Source organism: Colletotrichum truncatum (assembly GCF_014235925.2).
Source record: "Colletotrichum truncatum strain CMES1059 chromosome Unknown Contig_0007, whole genome shotgun sequence".
Classification (NCBI taxonomy): domain Eukaryota; kingdom Fungi; phylum Ascomycota; class Sordariomycetes; order Glomerellales; family Glomerellaceae; genus Colletotrichum; species Colletotrichum truncatum.
Genome location: NW_027222404.1, coordinates 982,484 through 1,000,407, shown reverse-complemented (window position 1 = coordinate 1,000,407; position 17,924 = coordinate 982,484). Strand labels below are relative to the sequence as shown.

Sequence of the window (17,924 nt, the reverse complement as noted above, 5' to 3'; positions counted from 1 at the left end):
ACATCAATTTTTATCTTGGCTACCGTTTTGGCACCACTGAATACTTGAATGGTTGTTTTGGCTTTTAAGCTTCTTGACGAGTATTTCTTAGTGGCGGTTAGTGAAGTAATGAATGTGCTTATGTCTCTCTGGCTGATCCGCGGTTCTCACTATTTCTGTATTCGCAATCAATCAGCCACGTTCCAAATTGAAAGGAAGAGAATATCTGCACATAGTTCCGCAAGCGACAGGAGTCTGCAGGCGCAGATGACGGGGCAATCCCGACCATGTGACGCCCCGGCGCCGTAACAAGCTTTGAGACCCTGGCATGAATACTACACTATGCAATTAATTGCTGCTAATGGGTTGCATAAAAGCTGAAGACTCTCTACCGAATACGAAAACACATTGTGGACAGCTTTTTCCGTCACACATGGCAATTAACTTGGGTCATTTTCCTATTTCCGGGTTTTACAAATTTCGGTTATTGCTTCATCCCCACTAGATAGCCTTTGATGACGAAAGGCATTGAATGCATCACAATTGCTGGCTTCCGGTCTTCTGTCATTGACTGTAGATTCCCTTGTCACTTTCTGGGTTCCGGTTCTGTCACTTTGGGCTTTTTTTAAAAGTCAGAACTAAATCGTTGGAAAGTTGTGATGATTCCTCCTGCATTTCTAGAAAGCGCAGAGTAAACGTGGTGACAATTGTTTCATTGAATTTAAGATTGTCGCAGGTCCGTGGAATTAATGTATTTCTCACTCTGTTAGAGTATCTCTACTAAACCTTAGCAGAAAGCTCCCCCAGGTTTTTTTAAGAATAATAGCCGTTATTAATTACCCCGGACCTTGAACTTAAGAGTTTAAAGCTGAGATAGCTCACCCTTAGGACCAACGAGGAACTTCGATGGCTGTAAAGAATAAGGTTTAATTTAAATGCGCAGGAGTAACATTCAGCATAGCCACTCTTGGCATTTGTATTAAATTTCCGTTTGATAGAACAGCATCCGTATGGCTCAGCCGGTATCCCTGCTACAGTCAAAGCAATGGGACCAAGATACGGTGCTTTTTCACTGGAAGTGGAGTTTAAGGCGGCTGAAAAATCCAAGATGATGAGGTGTTTTCTTGTCGTGTGTCTACTAAAACCGGAGGCACAGCTTGAAAGTACGCTGACAGCACCGGTGATATCCTAAAGATACTCGTCCTTGCGGACTACCAGCATCTCCCTTTTGAGGATAAGTCCTTGTTTTCTCGTCTATTTGAGGAGCTTCGGGAAAATGTTAAGATAGTCAACTAAGAAGACTCTACAGTAACAAGGAGATTCAGATTTTGAAATGAAGTGGTTCACTGCTATGTTTCACGCTAGCAATCATGCTATCAATAAACTGTTTGCATAGCCGACGGAGGTTGCACAAGGGGTTTCCCTTAGCTGACAGCTACTTACACGGATGCCAGGTGCATGGAGATGGTAGCTTTTGCGACCAGGGTGACTGAGATACCTGCTACGATCACCCTGATCGCGGCGAAGACTCCGGTGTAGCCCTGTGGTTCGGAAGGTAGTATTTCTGTTAAAGTAGAAAGCATGTTTAAGCTTTCAGCATGACTTCGTAGTTATGCCGAACTAGCGTGTGCAAGTTGAGAAGAACCAAGACTGAGCCGATTATACCAGCTCTGGGCATTAAAAAATATCAAGGTGAATTCTTGACATTCATAGCTAAGGGAGACCGAGGAGTAAGAGTGTCCAGGGTACGAATATAAGTAAGCAAAGACATACTATAGCAAGGAAAGCATCTTGGTATAAATCCATCTCGATACTTTTAGTAAAGTTTAGAACGTATACACAACTTTCACTTTTGCCTCTGATCGCTTCCTGATAAGAACTTAGATCTGCAAACATATGTTATGCTAAGTTCAACCTAAGTTACACGTCGAGACAATCAGTTAACTTAGTGATAAAGTTACAGAACAGTACTAATCATCAATATCATGAAACTAATAGTATTCAATCTAAAGTTTGTGATCCGGTGTTTTTACTTACATAAAACTCATGAACAAGAAGACGTCAAATCTTGCTTAGTTTTTGGGGCCCAGCACAAGTCGAGTCCTGTCCGTGAACGTCGATCTTTTTCAAACGGTCGGCCAGTATACTCGACCTGCGGTATTATAGTACCTCTCGTTGCCAGGGGGGAATTGTCTGACCACAATGACGGATACGGCTCTGGCTTCATCTTCAGGCGTGTGATTTGACATCACCGCTCAACTCAATCCCTAAATCTTCGGCGTGTTCGGTGACGTTTCTGCAGAAATCAAGGCCCTTCGCCTGGATTTGGTCTCAGGCTGCTGTTCCGTCGTCGCCGTGCGACCCGTCGGCACGATGCAGAGCGAATGTGATTTGCAAGCAAGTTACACCAGATGAGCGAGGTCAGACCAGCGCTAATCGAGCTCGCGGAGTCTGCTGCGGTGCGTCAGATTGAATGAATGCGACTTCCAATCACTGCTAACCGATCATCTAAGACTGAAAATGACATTGCCAAGTAACCACGTGATAGACAAACATTGCAGTTCGTAAACGGACTTTGACACAATTGCTATTAATCGGCGTTTCCCATCTTGGTGTCGGAGTTGGCACTAGAGCAATCGCCTACGCCATTTCAATCCGCCTGCTGGACAACTGCTGCCAGGTGCATGAGTCATTCGGTCATTCCAGAAAGAGTAATGCCGAGATGGCGTGGTGGAGATGCTTGTGTAAAAGGAACTTTGCAAATGGAAACTAAGCCGAGTCCATGCCTTTTCAAGGACGTGGTCAGACTTCACTCATGATGAGGGTAAATTTTTCATACATGACGTGCAGACACCTGGATGTCAAGTCACGGACAAGTCGGATTTCCTGAATGAGGAAAGTTTGTCTAGCCACATACGGACGGAGTATGGAAGCAGATGAGAGTCTATAATCGAGTTGGTCTTAGATAGTTCGATACGACAGCCTGTCATGTTAAAAATACACAAATACGTATTAATTCCTGTTGTCCATTCGTCATTCGGTCAGACGAAGTCTCACTGCAGCATAACAGCATAACCAAGCAACTGAACACCGGAATCCTGAATTTCAATATCGGGTTTAGATGACATACACTGGGAAGATGCCGCCGCTCTATGTTAGAGCATCCATAGCTACTGGAGCTGTTATGACGTTATGGGGGTAAGTTTTATCACGGATTGCCAGTGCCTCGGCGAGACATGCCACTGATTCTGTCCCAAGGCTCGACACTGGTAGCATAGGTCCGATTACGGCCATGACAACCTTCACACAGTCTTTTGGGCACTTTTCGGCGACGGTTCACGGCGCTATCGTTTCAACACTTCTGATAACCGGGACCATTAGTGCTCTGCTTGCCGGTATGTTGGCAGATCAACTCGGACGCGTCGCCATGATATCGAGCGGAGCCGCAGTGTTCGGAATTGGAGCTGGTATCGAGTGTGGTTCAGTACATCTCGCCATGTTCGTAGCCGGTCGCGCTATCAAAGGTCTCGGTACAGGTCTTTTTGTCAGCACTGTTGCTGTCCAAATCTGCGAGATAACGCCGTCAAAATCACGTGGATTTTGGGTTGCCTTCTCTCAGTTCATGCTCACCGTCGGGCTTTCGCTGGGATACTTTGTGTGTTATGGCACAGGACGAATCACTGAGTCATCTGCTTCGTGGCGTCTTCCGCTTGCGATACAGTCAATTCTTGGCTTCGGATTTGCTGCGACAACGTTGCTCGTCCCGCCCTCACCTCGTTGGCTTGTTGCAAAGAACCGGCTTGAAAAGGCTCGTCAGGTTGTCTCCCAATTAGGGATCAGCGAGGAAGAACAGCAGGAGATGTTGGAACAGACGAGCCAGACTCAGCTTCACTCTTCAGATTTGAGCTTGCGACAAAACATGGCAGCAACCTTTAAAGACTTCCGAAAAGCATTTTCGCCACCGTTCCGTTCCAGAACTGCGTTTGGCTGCTCTCTAATGATCTTCCAACAGCTTAGTGGCATTGACGGAGTCTTATACTACTCCCCGCTGCTCTTCAAACAAGCGGGCATGGCCTCAGAAGAAGCAACCTTTCTGGCGTCCGGAGTCACAGCACTGCTCATAATGGTAGTGACGATTCCAGCCACCATATTTGCGGACAGATGGGGCCGTCGAACATCTACCCTCATTGGAGGTATCGGCATCACCGTGATTATGTTTTTGATTGGATCTATTTACGCCGCTGACCAGGTCCGCGCCGATGGAGGAGCAGGAAGATGGGTCGTTATTGTGTCCATATATCTCTTCGCCGTTGTTTTCAACATGACCTGGGCCATCTGTATAAAGGCTTTTCTGGTAGAGAGCCTCCCAAGAGAGACGAGATCAAGCGGCGCAGCATTGGGGCAGAGTGCCAACTGGCTTGCCAGTTTTGTCATCGCCCTGGCTACGCCTCCATTCCTCGCTGGTTCTGCATCCGGCCCGTACTTCTTCTTTGGAAGTTGTACACTGCTGAGCGTCATAGTGTGCGGGATTTGGATGACTGAGACGAAGAACCAGAGTCTTGAGGCCATCGAGGCAGCTTACCTTCAGCGGAAGTTGGCGAGTAGTGGTAGCAATGGCAGTGTAGCGAAGGACATTCCCTCGCATCCATCGGAAGTCCCAAGTGTTCTCACTTGCAGTAGAGGGAAACAGGAAGAAGACCAATGATTTATATTACTAATAATGCAGAAGCATGTGTCATTTCATTTGGTGGACTTTTTTAAGCTGTCAGCTGTAGTTATACTGACGTCAGTATCAAAAGTGATGTAAACATTGACTTCATTTGGATTATTGTTTAAAACAATTGGTTTTCCCTCCTTAAGCGACTTGGATCTGGTTGGCCTGTGTCCTATTCATCGCTTGCTTAGTACTGATTGACGACAGCTACCGGCTGTCCTTGCCTGTGGTGTATGACACGAAGTTAGGTAACCTAAAACATTCTGCAGAGGAGTCTGCAAACATGCCGAAGTTGTAGTTAGATGGTAACCGAAGAAGTTAGTTGTTCACTCATGTCTTTCATGCTCAGCTTAACTCCCGAAACAAGACATTCAGGCTGTCAGCCTAGTCATATGCTTAATTCTACGCTGTTTGGGCGACTCCATGGATATTTACTGGTTAGACATTGCAGGCCCAGAGGAATCGTCAATTGCGTTGGCTCACGATCTAGGCTGTCATCAAGGGACCAATTCAAGTTTTACGTGGTGCAATTCATTAACAGCTGCAATCGGGGCAATTCGATTACCAAGCTGGAGGTAGTATAACGCGCTCAGCTGCGAGCGCAGGCTGGAGTAATTGAGTGGGAGTGAGTAGGATGTATTTGGGGACGCGTTCGGTTGTAGCGACGATGACCTTGAAATTCGCATTAGTTACAACTGACCTAAGACGTGACAACGCGATTCGATTGTGTCGCCAGCATACTTCAAGTTTCCCAACTTCCGACCTCGGACTAGACCATGCATGACAAGGTACGTTCGGTGCTGCCCCTCTCAGGTTCCTGAATGCGTACACATTAGAGGCAGCTTTCTGCCAGGGCGAAGAGGGGCACAGGGGTTAAGGTCGAGCCCCGACATGCAGATCTACCTCCCCAATTCGGATACTGGCCACATGGCCGGGCAATCAATAGTGGCATTTCTCTTCATCTTGTTTGCCTCTTGACTTGCATTCGCACCTTCCTCAGAGGAAGAAGTGCATATGTTAATGTGTGTTGAGAAGCAGGTTAAAGCTGCGCGTCCCTATATTTTTTTGACTCTGCCTATGCTAGCACCTGCAAGTTAAATTGAGTCTTGTTCTGCTTGGCCAATGTCTACTGAGCCGGGCATGGCATGCCGTCAACAAGTTATTAAATGAGGCAATCGTGCTTCCGCCTGGGCTCAGATCGACCCACAAGCCCCCTCTTTGAAGTCTTCACAGTTGGAGAAAGGATCAGGATCTTCGTATTATGTGGTCTAGGCGAGGGTGAAGCCGTAGGTAGGATGATTATTCCATGGTTTGCGGGTATTGATACTAAGTTTAAGGCGTACCCGGCAGAGCCGGTCGGCTCAGCTGAGGTGGGGGAGCCGATGTAAGGGACGCGATGTGACACCACCGCTGCCAGTCATGACGGATTTGTTTCTGCCTGTGGATCATTTGTCGGGACTTGGCTCATTTCAATGTGCCGTGCAAAGGATTGCTTTTGCCTCGAGACAGGTTCCTGGCCGGAGCTTGTATCGGGCGATGGAGAGGAGAATGCTGGAACTTTGTATCGGCTTCCAAGTCAAACATGGACGGCTTCCTGCAGTGTGACGCGTGTCTCTTTTTATCTCCCGTGTGCTTGTTCCTGCATATTTCGGTACCGACAGCTTGACCGCTATATGGCGGCATAAATCTATGCAGAGTTTGCTTCTTCAACTATGCACTAGCTGTTGGCTGAACCGGGTAATGCAAACAGAAACCCCTCTGGCTGACTGAGTCGGTAAGGCCATTCAGATTCAGCGATGACAATACAGGCACTCAGGTACAGCGATAGCGTCTGCTGCACCTAGACGGAGACCAACTCCGAAAGCCCTAGTCTCAATGTGCCTGTAAGCATGGTGACCCCCCAGTAGCTCGTTCATCTTAAATATTAACAAGTGGAGATTCGACTTGAAACTGCCAAATAGGGCTAGCCACTGAAGCATTGGACAAAACGTAGGCCATTAGCATGTTAGCATTTTACAGTTACGAGTGACGCTAATCAGCAGCTCCCCCAATTCTATCCCTTCGTCTCCCGCCGTCTCCTCTCACACCCGTCTGACGCCGCCCGCCTTTTGTGCCTTTCCCACCTATGATATTCTTGCGGTACCTGATCCGCCGTGGGTCTTCTGGTGGCGCTTTTCTATGTGCGGATAAAGGCATCTGAGATGCTTGTCTTGCGGCATATTCAAGCCACATCAGGGCGCGATCTGTGTCCCCCAAGTCTTCAACGGCAATGGCATTGTGGTGGTTCGATGCTGTCACTTCTGCCAATATTGATCACTTATCCAGACGTTGATAATGTGCATCTTTCGCCTTTTCGACACGTACGGCTCGGTACTTGAATGGCGTGCTGGACTGTCACCCATCGCTACATGCCTAGGCCCAGCAGGCGAGAAATATGCAACCTCTTGGCAACTTTACTCATGTTGCCGCACCCGATAACCAACGTACGCGACACGAGCTAAAGAAAAGAAACGAACATGGATGTCTCTTTTCATAGGCCGATACCACTCAATCATTGCTGAATCCCCCACACAAATCTCAACATGGTAGGTCGAATGGCCACACGCCACTTCAACTAATGACCCCCCGCTCAAGCTGCACCGTTCCATCCACTTCTTCCCAAGGAGGAAGCTGTGAAGGCCTTGGCAGGTTATCGTTGGCTAGAAGGTCTATTGACTTTCATCCTCTGGGATGTTCAGGACAGCCAAGTCCGTGGCAAGAGAAATTACATGCTGCGCCCTGGATAAGAGCGTCCATCCGACCAGACGAGACAGTCTTTTTACGGTACGGCCAGATGAAGAAGTGATTTTCTTTTGGTTCGGCCGCCTGGGCTTTCTTCGTCTTGGCCTGCATTGTGCTGCCTAGCGACTCTACAGTCACTGTTGCTATACGACTGCACGTATATGTATGCACAAGTAAGACAGTGGTAGCGATTGACACCTGTAGCCAATGGTAATGATGTTGGATCCAAACATCACGTCTTTGACAGGGGAGATGAGCTAGGTTCCTTCCTCCTTCCATCCTCGTCCCCCCATCCTCCACAGGTTGGGCGTCTACCCCCTGTCACGATCCATAATGTATTTACCCTAGCAGATCTCCAGCTACCTTGAGCTTCCTGCATGTCGCGTAACTTACAGACAATGTAGTATTGTTATCATGTGAGGCTGGAGAAGGGTTCGAATGTGCGATTCCGGGCATGTTTCCGTGGGAACATAGGAGGCAGCTATATAAGCTGCTTCGTCCCCCGCGGCAACAATTAGATTGAGACTCCTTCGGTAGCTTTGCGCTCTGCAAGTCTTGTCTCTTCCCAGGCCAGAACTAGCAAAACGACAAGATGCGTATCTCGGCCACCATCTCCGCCTTCGCCCTCGCCCTCCACCTCGGGGGTGCTGCGGCCCTTGGCGTCCGTCAAGAAGCTGGCACCGAAAAGGAGGCTGGCGTCTTCGTCGCCAAAAGCTTCATTATTGAATATGCTCCTGTGAGTGCCCGCTGCGCTGGCTGCCGCCCACGGTTGTAGTCTCCAGCTGACACTCACCGTCTTAATATAGGGATCTAGTGCTCGTCGCCGTCGCCAGAACGTCGCATCCACCGATGGTATCAAGATCGTCAAGGAATTCTCCAGTGAGATCTTCTCCGGCGCCAGTATTGAGACGGAAACCTTCAACTTGGACACACTTTTGAAGCTCCCCGATGTCGTCAACGTCTGGCCTAACGAGGAAATCAAGCTTGCGCCATTGGAGCCCAAGGCTGCTGGGCCTAGTGATGGGCCCGAGTACACCACCCACAATGCCACTGGTGTCACTAAGCTTCACGCTCAGGGTATCTTTGGCAAGGGCGTCAAGGTCGGTGTCGTTGACACCGGTATTTGGTACAAGCACCCTGCCCTCGGCGGTGGTTTCGGACCTGGTTTCAAGGTTGCTGCCGGCTATGACTTCGTCGGTGACGAACTGTACCCTCAAGAGGGTCCCAAGGCTCCGGATGACGACCCGCTCGACACCCGCGGTCACGGCACCCACGTTGCTGGTATCGTTGCCGGAAAGAACGATCTGTACGTCTTGAACCGCATACAATCAGATTGATTGGGCTAACTGTTCTTCAAGCTGGACTGGTGTTGCGCCCGAAGCTACACTTTATGCGTACAAGGTCTTCTCCAATGCCGCGTCTACCGACACAGCTACGCTGATCGAGTCTTTCCTTGCTGCGTTCAAGGACGGCGTTGACATTATCACTGCCAGTATTGGTGGTGCCAATGGTTGGTCCAACAATGCTTGGGCTGAGGTTGCTTCTCGTCTCGTCGATGAGGGTGTCGTTGTCACCATCTCCGCCGGAAACAGCGGAGCCATTGGCCCATTCTACGGCAGCTCTGGCTCCTCCGGTAAGAATGTTGTTGCCGTCGCCTCCATCGATACCGAAGTCTTCCCTTCGATTCCTTTCGAGGCCACATTTGGCGACTCCGATACCGTACGCGTCGGCTACCTCCCGGCCGAAAGCTACTTCCCTAACACTGTTGTCGACTGGCCCATTGTTGCGCCTACAACCGACACTGAAGCCACTGCTGATGGCTGCCAGCCCTACCCTGCGGGCACCGACTTGACCGGAAAGATTCCTCTTGTCCGTAGAGGTGGTTGCAACTTCCAGGTTAAGCAAGAGAACCTCGCTGCTCTTGGTGCTCAGTACATTCTGATCTACAACAACGAGTCTCCTATGACAACACCTAGCACCGGCAACACCGACACTCAGATTGCTCTGATCACTGCTGAGTCCGGCAAGCGCTTCATTGAAGCCATCAAGGCTGGAACCAAGGTCACTGCTGACTTCTCGGTCAACCCCGAGGCTCCCGTCGCTCTTGATTACCCTGCCGGTAACCGCCCCAACACCTTCACCAGCTGGGGTCTCCTGTATGACAACCAGCTCAAGCCTGATATTGCTGCCCCCGGTGGTAACATCTTCTCAACCTACCTGAATGGCGAATACGCCATTCTTAGCGGTACTTCTATGGCCTGCCCCTACGTTGCCGGTGTCGCCGCTCTTTACATCAGTCAGCACGGTGGCCGCTCCGTTCAAGGCAAGGGCTTTGCCCGCGCTCTGTCCCGCCGCATCATCTCCAGTGGCTACGCTCTGCCCTGGTCTGACGGCACCGCCACCGACTACGGCTACACTGCCCCTCCTGCTCAGGTGGGCAACGGTATGATTGATGCCTGGAAGGTCCTCCACTATGACACTCAACTCGAGTTCGAGAAGATCCAGCTCAACGACACCCGCTACCACAGCCGTTACCATGACATCACTGTTACCAACAAGGGCAAGTCGGACATCACCTACAAGTTCTCCGCCCAGCCCAATGCTGGTGTTGACGCCCTCACCGTCGTCCCCGCCACTGGAAGCCTCCCGAGCACCAAGCGCGTCAAGACTTTCGCCCAGCTTTCCCCCAAGACCTATAACCCGGAGATCAGCTTCCCTCGTGACTTTACCCTCAAGGCCGGCGAGAGCAAGACCGTTTCCGTCAACTTCAACAACCCTGACAGCCTTGGCTGGAACGCTGCCGGCCTGCCTCTCTACGGTGGCAAGGTCGTCATTCAGGGCAGCAACGGCGAGCAGGTTTCCGTTCCCTACGCTGGTGTCGGTGCTGACCTTCGCAACACTCTGGGCGGCGTCCACGAGGCAGGCTGGCCCCAGTCTGTCTCGACTCTCAAGCAGGTTCCTATTGCCCAAAAGGCCTCTTACACCTTCGATCTGAGCGTTGAAGCCCAAGACTTCCCCAAGATCTTCCAGAAGCTGCTCTGGGGAACACGCCAGACCCGTTGGGACATCTACGAGGCCGGTTGGACCGAGCGCAAGTGGACTTACCCCCCTGTTGTCGGAGAGAACGGTTACATTGGTTCTGCGGCTTCGTGGGTCGGCTCTGGAGACGTCGCCGTCTTCGACCCTGCGACTTACGACCCCAATGAGACTTTCACCTACCCCATCACCGATGTTTCCCGCAACACCGCTACATCTTACCACGAGCACTGGTGGTTCGGCAAGCTGGGCAACGGCACTCAGATTGCCCCTGGCAACTACACCATCCGCTTTGCGGCTCTCCGGCCGTTCGGCAACCCTGAGCACGCAGACAACTGGGACGTTTACAAGACGCCTCAGATCCAGGTTCTGGGAAAGTACTAAGCGACTAAAGCGAGGAATATAGTTAAGCGTAATCATGGATAAATAGCACGTTATCTAGTAATGACATAATATAACCTACGTTTTCGTAGGATGTGATCAATATTTTACCTGGCCATTCGTTCAGACTTCATTTGCTTATAATTGAGTGGACAGCTGTGAAAAGAAGACTTCGTAGATAGTCGCTCCATGTATGCATGGCAAAAACATTCCTCTCGCTAGGCCAAGGAAATACGCTGCAGTTCAAAACAGCTGCTTGGTTGCATCATATGTCATTAAGTATAACTTGGACATCAGAACATCTTTTTTGCATCTCTGAAGGCCGTTTAATGTTTCTGGCACCTCTTAAATCTATGGGTAGATCTTCGGGGAATGTGGGGTCACTTTTAACTTTCACGCCTAATCGGACCTCAGTTATGGTTCTTGGATATGCTTATATGGTTTGGTTTAGTGACAAGGTCATACGACATAAGCGTCTTGTTCTTATTACCAATCTCACCAAAGAGTTGCTTTTCATGGCTGCGTAAACGTGTTTATATACAGGCCTGAATGTGAAGTGGCTGCGTGCTATGTTCTGGTCTAAAGTATATACTTAACATCGGGTAATATGTACTACTTGAATGAATGAAAGAATGAGCAACGAGGGAGGACTCTATCTTTGTGCTTGCTCTTAAGCCTCGACGAAGAAGTCGATGCAGCTCTCATACGTCTGCTTGTTCGTCTTGGCATACCAGAACCACTGAATGGCGCACTTGCCACCGACGTCGCAAGCCTCAGACAAAGTGTCGGGAATGGTGACGTTGAAGTCAGCTGTGTGGATTTGTTAGTCACAAGTCGCCGAGCAAAGACGTAAGATTCCAACATACTGTCAGCAAGGGGGTCAGGGTTCGTGGTCGGCCAGTCATCCCATGAGATAAGAGGCTCGCCAATGACAGTGTTCGTGGCAAGGTCAACCACCGAGATATTCTAGCGCGAGCAACATGTAAGTAATCTAGTTAGATGTTCGGTTGCGATATAAGCATGACTCACGGCATAGCCTGGTCTATGACCAGCAATGAGGTCGATGTGGAACGGAATGACTTCGCCGGCCTTCACAGCGCGAACATTGTCCTCGTTGTCTTCGTATTGGTAGCCACGGCAAAGGAAGGCATTGCACTTGTAGTCCGCGTCGGCAACCTTCATGGCGTTTTCGATGGGTCCGGCATTGTCTGCAAGCGTGTCAGCAGGGAAAAAATTCTGTGACATTAACAACAATAGCATACCGCTTTCAAGCTGATTGGTGACGGCAGTACCGCAGAGTTCTTCTTGCTTCGGGCCGGTCTATCGATCAAAGTTAGCTCAGAGCCTCCATGCAAGGTCCACTTCCCGGATCTACTCACTGTACGAGGCTCCGGGTCCTGAACAACACCATGGCCCCAGACGCCGGTGACCAGAGCTGCAAGAAGAGCGTGTGTGAATAGCATTATGGGAGCTTTGAGTTTCGGAAGTCGTGCCGGTTAGAGAAGACGGGTATGAGAAGTTTCGATGCCGATTTCCGGCAATGGGTCGGAGAGAGAGGTGGTTTTAAAGACGGCTGGGCAGAATTTCAAACGTTGGTTCGGGATGAATTCTACGGATGGAAATTAAAGGCATCTTTAGATCGACAGAAACCAGCCCTCCGTTGTTGTTCGATCCGTCGCCCATGCGTGGCATCTCTGTTTTCCCTGAATTCTCCACAAATGGTATACGCTTAGCCACCAATTACGACCCTAACATGATCTACCTGCGGCACCGCGGTAAACCACCCTGCAACCCACTGGCACCCCCTAGTGGAACCGCCAAATGAAAAAGAAACATGCAACTATTGGTGGATATTCTGTATTTTGTCGGACTTTGAGCGAGAGAAAAGGAGGCTATGAGTTCACATAGGGGGATGAAACTAGTGTTACATGCCAAGATTCCATTTCGGACGAACCGGCAATATCGCTGCTTGGGGGCTTCAAGCAAACCTGACATATATTGTATTGAATAGGGACGCCATTCTTTTTGCAACATCTGTTCAAATATCTGCTGCCGCAGCTTCAACCACGGAATAATACATAAAGAACACTCGCAAATGAGCAAAGCCCTATCTTAGGAGACAAAAGATGGTATCAGATTGAAGAGCACCAATCCACAGCAACTACTACGACACGCGAAACGGCTAAACAGGCGAAAGGGGGCCAATTTTCTGGGTCTATCTAGACAACTGCTTTATCAGCCATTGCAGAGGATGGGTGTCTCATGAGACTAATTGTCCATAAGTTAATCGCGTTGAAAGCTGGGCAAGTTACAGTCTTTCATAGAAGCTCAGAATTTATCATTAAAGTAACTGGGTCACAATGCAAGGCAAAACGTGGCAGACAAGGTAGGGAATACGGGAACACGATTAAGTTCTTGTGGGACGGATGTCTAGCGGGCACTGTGTACTTGTGTGCAGCATTGCTGCTGATTCACAATGATCGGTTGAGCTCCGTTGAAACTTAAAATGGACAAGTATGGTATTCAGGTTCATCCATATCTGATGGGAATTTTACCACTAAAATGGATGAGAGTGAAGACGAGCACCAAAATCTCGACATACATGACAAAAGTCGTTGTTATTGCATCATGATGAATAATCCATCTGGCATCTCCTCAAAAGCTCACATACATCATCAAGCCATAAGAGCTTGTCTCATTCCCCGCACCTGACTTACCCGTGTTTGACAGAGAACTTAAAGACCCATGGCCAGGAGAATAGTCCGAGCACAGAATTTGTCGACAATAGTCGCCCATAAATATGTTTTCAAGTATTCATCGCACCTAAAATGCAACAAACCACTTCGAAACAGCCGCGCTTTATCCTAAATATTGACGATAGAGCTGGCCATCCAGCCGTTTCCGAGAATGTAGATGTTCTCATTCAAGAAGCCCTCGAGCACATTATCTCAGAAACCCCTCCGCAGGATGAGTACTCGCATAGACAATGCCGAGGCCTTTTCCAGGGACCGACAGCTGTCGCCTATCTATTTCTCAAGATTGGCGTGAAACACCCGGCAATAAGAGTGCGAGACCATTCTCTGCGCCAATGGGCACGCCTGTACATGAAAGCCAAACGTAAAGGAGGCGATTATGTGCCATGTGGGTTGTCATGTGAAAGCGCTGGGTTTTGGGCTGTCCAAACCATGTTTGACGACGCCAATGCATCGAAATTCTGCAATGTCCTCAATAGATTGGTGGAAGAGGAAGGTCACCCATGTGAGCTTCTTTTTGGTTACTCTGGGTTGTTGTACATGATTCGCGCTGTGGAGTCTTGGGTAAGAAGTCCCTGTACATGTTGTGTTCCACTAGTGTGACTAACCTTGTAGTAGATCGGGCAGAATGCGGAAATAGCTTCCTCGATGGCCACAATAAAAGCTCGAATTATGGAGAAAATTCTCAGCGCCGGACCTGGATGGACCTGGCACGAAAAACGCTATATCGGCGCCGTACATGGAGACGTCGGCATCTTGACGCAACTCCTACTAACAGACCCAAAACTAGCCGCTAATTCTATGGTGAGCAAGGCGGTAAATCGACTGCTCAGCTTACAACGAGCAGATGGTAATTGGAACACCAAAGATGATGACAGTGTCCGTTACAACGGACTCGTTCAGTTTTGTCATGGAGCCCCCGGCTTCGTCTTATCATTGTTGCACTTGAGGCGTTTATTTCCAAATGTGCAAGATGCTATAAACGAAGCCATTGAGTTAGGAAGAGATTTGATCTGGCAACAGGGTTTACTGCGCAAAGAACCCTGCCTCTGTCACGGTATACTGGGAAATGCACTGTGAGTACTTCTTTGGAAATTCAATCTCGAACGTTTTCTCACGACACTAGGGCGTTACCAGCGGGACAAAAGAGGGACCTGTTCTTATCATGGTCATTGCCGGGACGGATTGCAGAGGAACGACGGAAAGACGACACCATCTTTCCACCCGAGGATCCTGAGAAAATGTCAACGTGGTTCAACTATTGGCCAAGTGTAGCCTGGACCTGGTCACAGTCTGTGGCGGAGATTCCTGATATCATTCTTTACACAGATGTTTAAACATGATGCCTTTTATTAAAACTCAATGACTCTATATTACTCTATGATGGTGGTTGGCCTTTGCTAAAGGGCCAAGTCCGTGCCTTCGTTCTGCTTTTACTTCCATAAATGCAGCGCCAAAGATCAGTGACTTCTTGTTTTCTACGGGTCTGACCGTCCACTCCTGTTAAGTTCTGCCATCTGTTCTTCTGATGGAAGATTAAGAATGATAAGGTATAACACGTCCTATCTCTTGTATTAGCAAGGAATCATGGTAAATTCTGCGTTGTATTCTTACCTTTTGAAACAAACTCTTGATCATATCGTCAGGTTTCTCATCCTTCTTTGACTTCTTTTCTTTCTCTAGTTCCAGCTTCTTCTTTTTCTCGTCCTTTTCTTTCTCCTTTTTCTCTTCCTTCGCCTTCTTCTTCTGTTCTTCTTCCTCTTTCTCCCGTTTTTTCCTCTCCTCCTTCTCCTTCTTTTTCCTCTCCTTTTTATCCTTTTTTTCCCTCTCTTTTTCGTCTTCATCTTCATTTTCCTTTACACCTCTCTCGTTCTTAACATCATCTTGCTCCGACTCCTTGTGGTCAAGTTTGCCCTTCGACTTTTCGTGACCAATGTTGCTCGATGAGTTTAAATCTTCAATTTTCTTCGAAACTTCCTCATTCTTTTCCTTTTCAACTTCCTTCTTATTGTCATCCGAGTTAGGAGAAGACGTATCACTAGGGCTTTCCTTAGTGCTCTTTTCTTTCTTCTTGAATTGCCAACGACCACCAGTCACCAAGGCCGCAATGTCGCCACTGGAAGCAGGATGTGTTGGGTCAGCGTATCGCGATTTGAATTGTGGCCTTGGCAAGGCATTGGCAGCAGGGAGACTGGGGTTCTCATCCACCCATTGTACCATGGCCCGCTTGTCAATGAAGCCATCTAGCCATGCCTCTGCGCGGTCCATGCCCTTCACTTTCTTTTCGCCGTCACTTTTGCTTGCGGCCGGCATCTCTTCTAGTGTTGGGAAAATAAGCGGCGCCGGTTCAGACCACAGAAAACCGCCCTTGTGTGGTCGTAACTTCTCCTCCATCTGCCCTCGAATCTTTTGGATCCCCTGTTCATCCGTGTTATTGTTGCTTAAATCCTGTCTCATGTCTTTCGGAAGATCTGCCTCGGAAGCAGATTTGTCTGTGTCCCCCTCGAGGTTCACGGAAACATTTTTATCGCTTGTGTCTGGCCTCCAAGTCGCAACAAGGCAAATCAGCCCTCGTGGAGCAAAGAAGTCTGCGTTGATACGATCAAGAAATGTGTTGGAACGGAACCGACTTTGCGCTTCCATAACGCCTTCAACAGCGAAACCAAGCATGATACCGAAAGCCGTCAATATAGGATCAGGGTACGCAATATCCGCAAATCCGGCCAGGTTAATGGCGTTAAGCCAGGGATTAGGTACCAAAGATTGGTTTAGGGTGTCAACAAAATCAAGGAACGTTTCTTGATCGATGCCGGCTCCGCCGAGTACTGGTGCGTAGGCCCTCACAAAGCCTCGAACCCGCGTCTTGGGTCGTCTTTGCGGCAACACCACCGGCAGCGCAATCTTGACATTGGGGGATCCATCGATTCCAGATTCTACAGGGTGTCTGTTTATGAATGCAGTGGCTGGGTCTTTGGACTCCTTGTTTGCATTTGAACTCGTCTGTTGTTTCGGTATCTTTTGCTTCGCTGCATCCTGTTCGAGATCGTCGAGGTCCCAGATAGCCTCATGAGCACGTTGTTTGCGGTCCTCATCATCTTTTTGAAGCTCGGATTGGCTGTCTTTTCCACTGTCAAAAGACTTCTTATCTCGTCGATGGTGCGAAATCTCGGAGAAAAAGCCAAAACTTGCGGCTGATGCTCTAACAAGATCGTCGACAATGTCGTCTTTTTTAGTAATATTGCCGTTGGTTCTGACAAACGTTTTGTCCCGCTCACGAACAAGTTCCTTAACTACACCAGAAGTCGCCTTATCCCATAGCCCCTTCCCCTCTTTTCCAAGACCGGAGGGCATGATGGGATTTAAGGGAGATTGATTGATGAGACTGAGGATAAAGTAAATTATTGATTGGAGTCTTCGGATGAGAACGATATGATAAGCACTCTTGTTTGTATGTTGATTGATAGAAACCATCAATATTCGTCGGACGCAATAGATGGATAGGCTCGGGCATTTATATTGACCAGTACATAATCAGTCGCTTTGTTGACAAATATTACTAAGCTCGCACTCGCTCCCTATTGTCTTGTTTAATCACATCGCACTGCTTGGCTGCTTATGCCAAGGAAGGCACAGCCAAGTTGAGTATTTGCTCAGTGGCTTAACTTCGATGCAAATCTTTCCTATTAGAAATGCCATTCTAAAACGAAAATAGATTTCGCCACAAATCAAAAGAAACATCATTTCACACTCATTAACTACCCGAAGAAATAATCTGGCTAGATTGCGTCCTGAGCGTTTCAATGAATCGTTTACTGAATTACATGAGAAACTGGAGGTCATGATATCTTTCAAAAGGGTGCTGGGTACGCGTTCCACTTCCTTCGGGCGAGCAAGCAGAGGGACGCATTTTAGGTATGACCGAAGTGTCGCCGAAGCATGCTGGCAATTCTTGGCCGCATACTCGTAGAAAGCCTTGTTATTTGCTTGATGTACGCAATTCTAACCATGCTAGTGCGGCGTTTTAAAACCCATCTTCATTTGTTTACAGAACACCAATTGTACGCCGATTTTCCCACTATCATCTCGTAACTTTCTTTCGACTTTGAGAAACAACAAGCGTCTAGGAAACGTCGAATAGCCACTCGAACAACTCTAAGGTTCCGTTGGTGAATAAGGCAAGACTTATGCAGCTCAAAGTCCACGATACAGAAGACTCTTGAGGCTACAGTAGGATGCTGTTGCCGCGATGGAAATCAAGTTTGCTGAGTCCAGCTGTCTCT

At 48.7% G+C, this 17,924-nt stretch overlaps 5 protein-coding genes across 5 annotated transcripts; 3 read left to right on the top strand and 2 right to left on the bottom strand.

The window, feature by feature from the left end:
- Positions 1-3,100: 3,100 nt before the first annotated feature.
- CTRU02_210666 (MFS sugar transporter) lies at positions 3,101-4,684 on the top strand (the record flags this gene model as incomplete). The annotated part of the gene is made up of 2 exons (XM_036722083.1): positions 3,101-3,177; positions 3,238-4,684. 2 exons carry the CDS (start codon positions 3,101-3,103, stop codon positions 4,682-4,684), a joined length of 1,524 nt encoding a protein of 507 aa, XP_036586455.1.
- A 3,382-nt stretch (positions 4,685-8,066) lies between these two features.
- CTRU02_210665 (subtilase) lies at positions 8,067-10,894 on the top strand (the record flags this gene model as incomplete). Its single annotated transcript, XM_036722084.1, has 3 exons — positions 8,067-8,210; positions 8,281-8,780; positions 8,833-10,894. 3 exons carry the CDS (start codon positions 8,067-8,069, stop codon positions 10,892-10,894), a joined length of 2,706 nt encoding a protein of 901 aa, XP_036586456.1.
- A 667-nt stretch (positions 10,895-11,561) lies between these two features.
- CTRU02_210664 (chitin binding protein) lies at positions 11,562-12,354 on the bottom strand (the record flags this gene model as incomplete). The annotated part of the gene is made up of 5 exons (XM_070205488.1): positions 11,562-11,707; positions 11,758-11,857; positions 11,921-12,099; positions 12,154-12,211; positions 12,271-12,354. 5 exons carry the CDS (start codon positions 12,352-12,354, stop codon positions 11,562-11,564), a joined length of 567 nt encoding a protein of 188 aa, XP_070060731.1.
- A 1,365-nt stretch (positions 12,355-13,719) lies between these two features.
- Positions 13,720-14,981, top strand: CTRU02_210663 (abscisic acid aba receptor; the record flags this gene model as incomplete). Its single annotated transcript, XM_036722086.1, has 3 exons — positions 13,720-14,208; positions 14,263-14,720; positions 14,771-14,981. The coding sequence occupies 3 exons, from the start codon at positions 13,720-13,722 to the stop codon at positions 14,979-14,981; spliced, it is 1,158 nt and encodes a 385-aa protein (XP_036586458.1).
- Positions 14,982-15,122: 141 nt separating this feature from the next.
- On the bottom strand, positions 15,123-17,115 carry CTRU02_210662 (FAD binding domain protein; the record flags this gene model as incomplete). Its single annotated transcript, XM_036722087.1, has 2 exons — positions 15,123-15,206; positions 15,259-17,115. The coding sequence occupies 2 exons, from the start codon at positions 17,113-17,115 to the stop codon at positions 15,123-15,125; spliced, it is 1,941 nt and encodes a 646-aa protein (XP_036586459.1).
- Between the last annotated feature and the right edge of the window lie 809 nt (positions 17,116-17,924).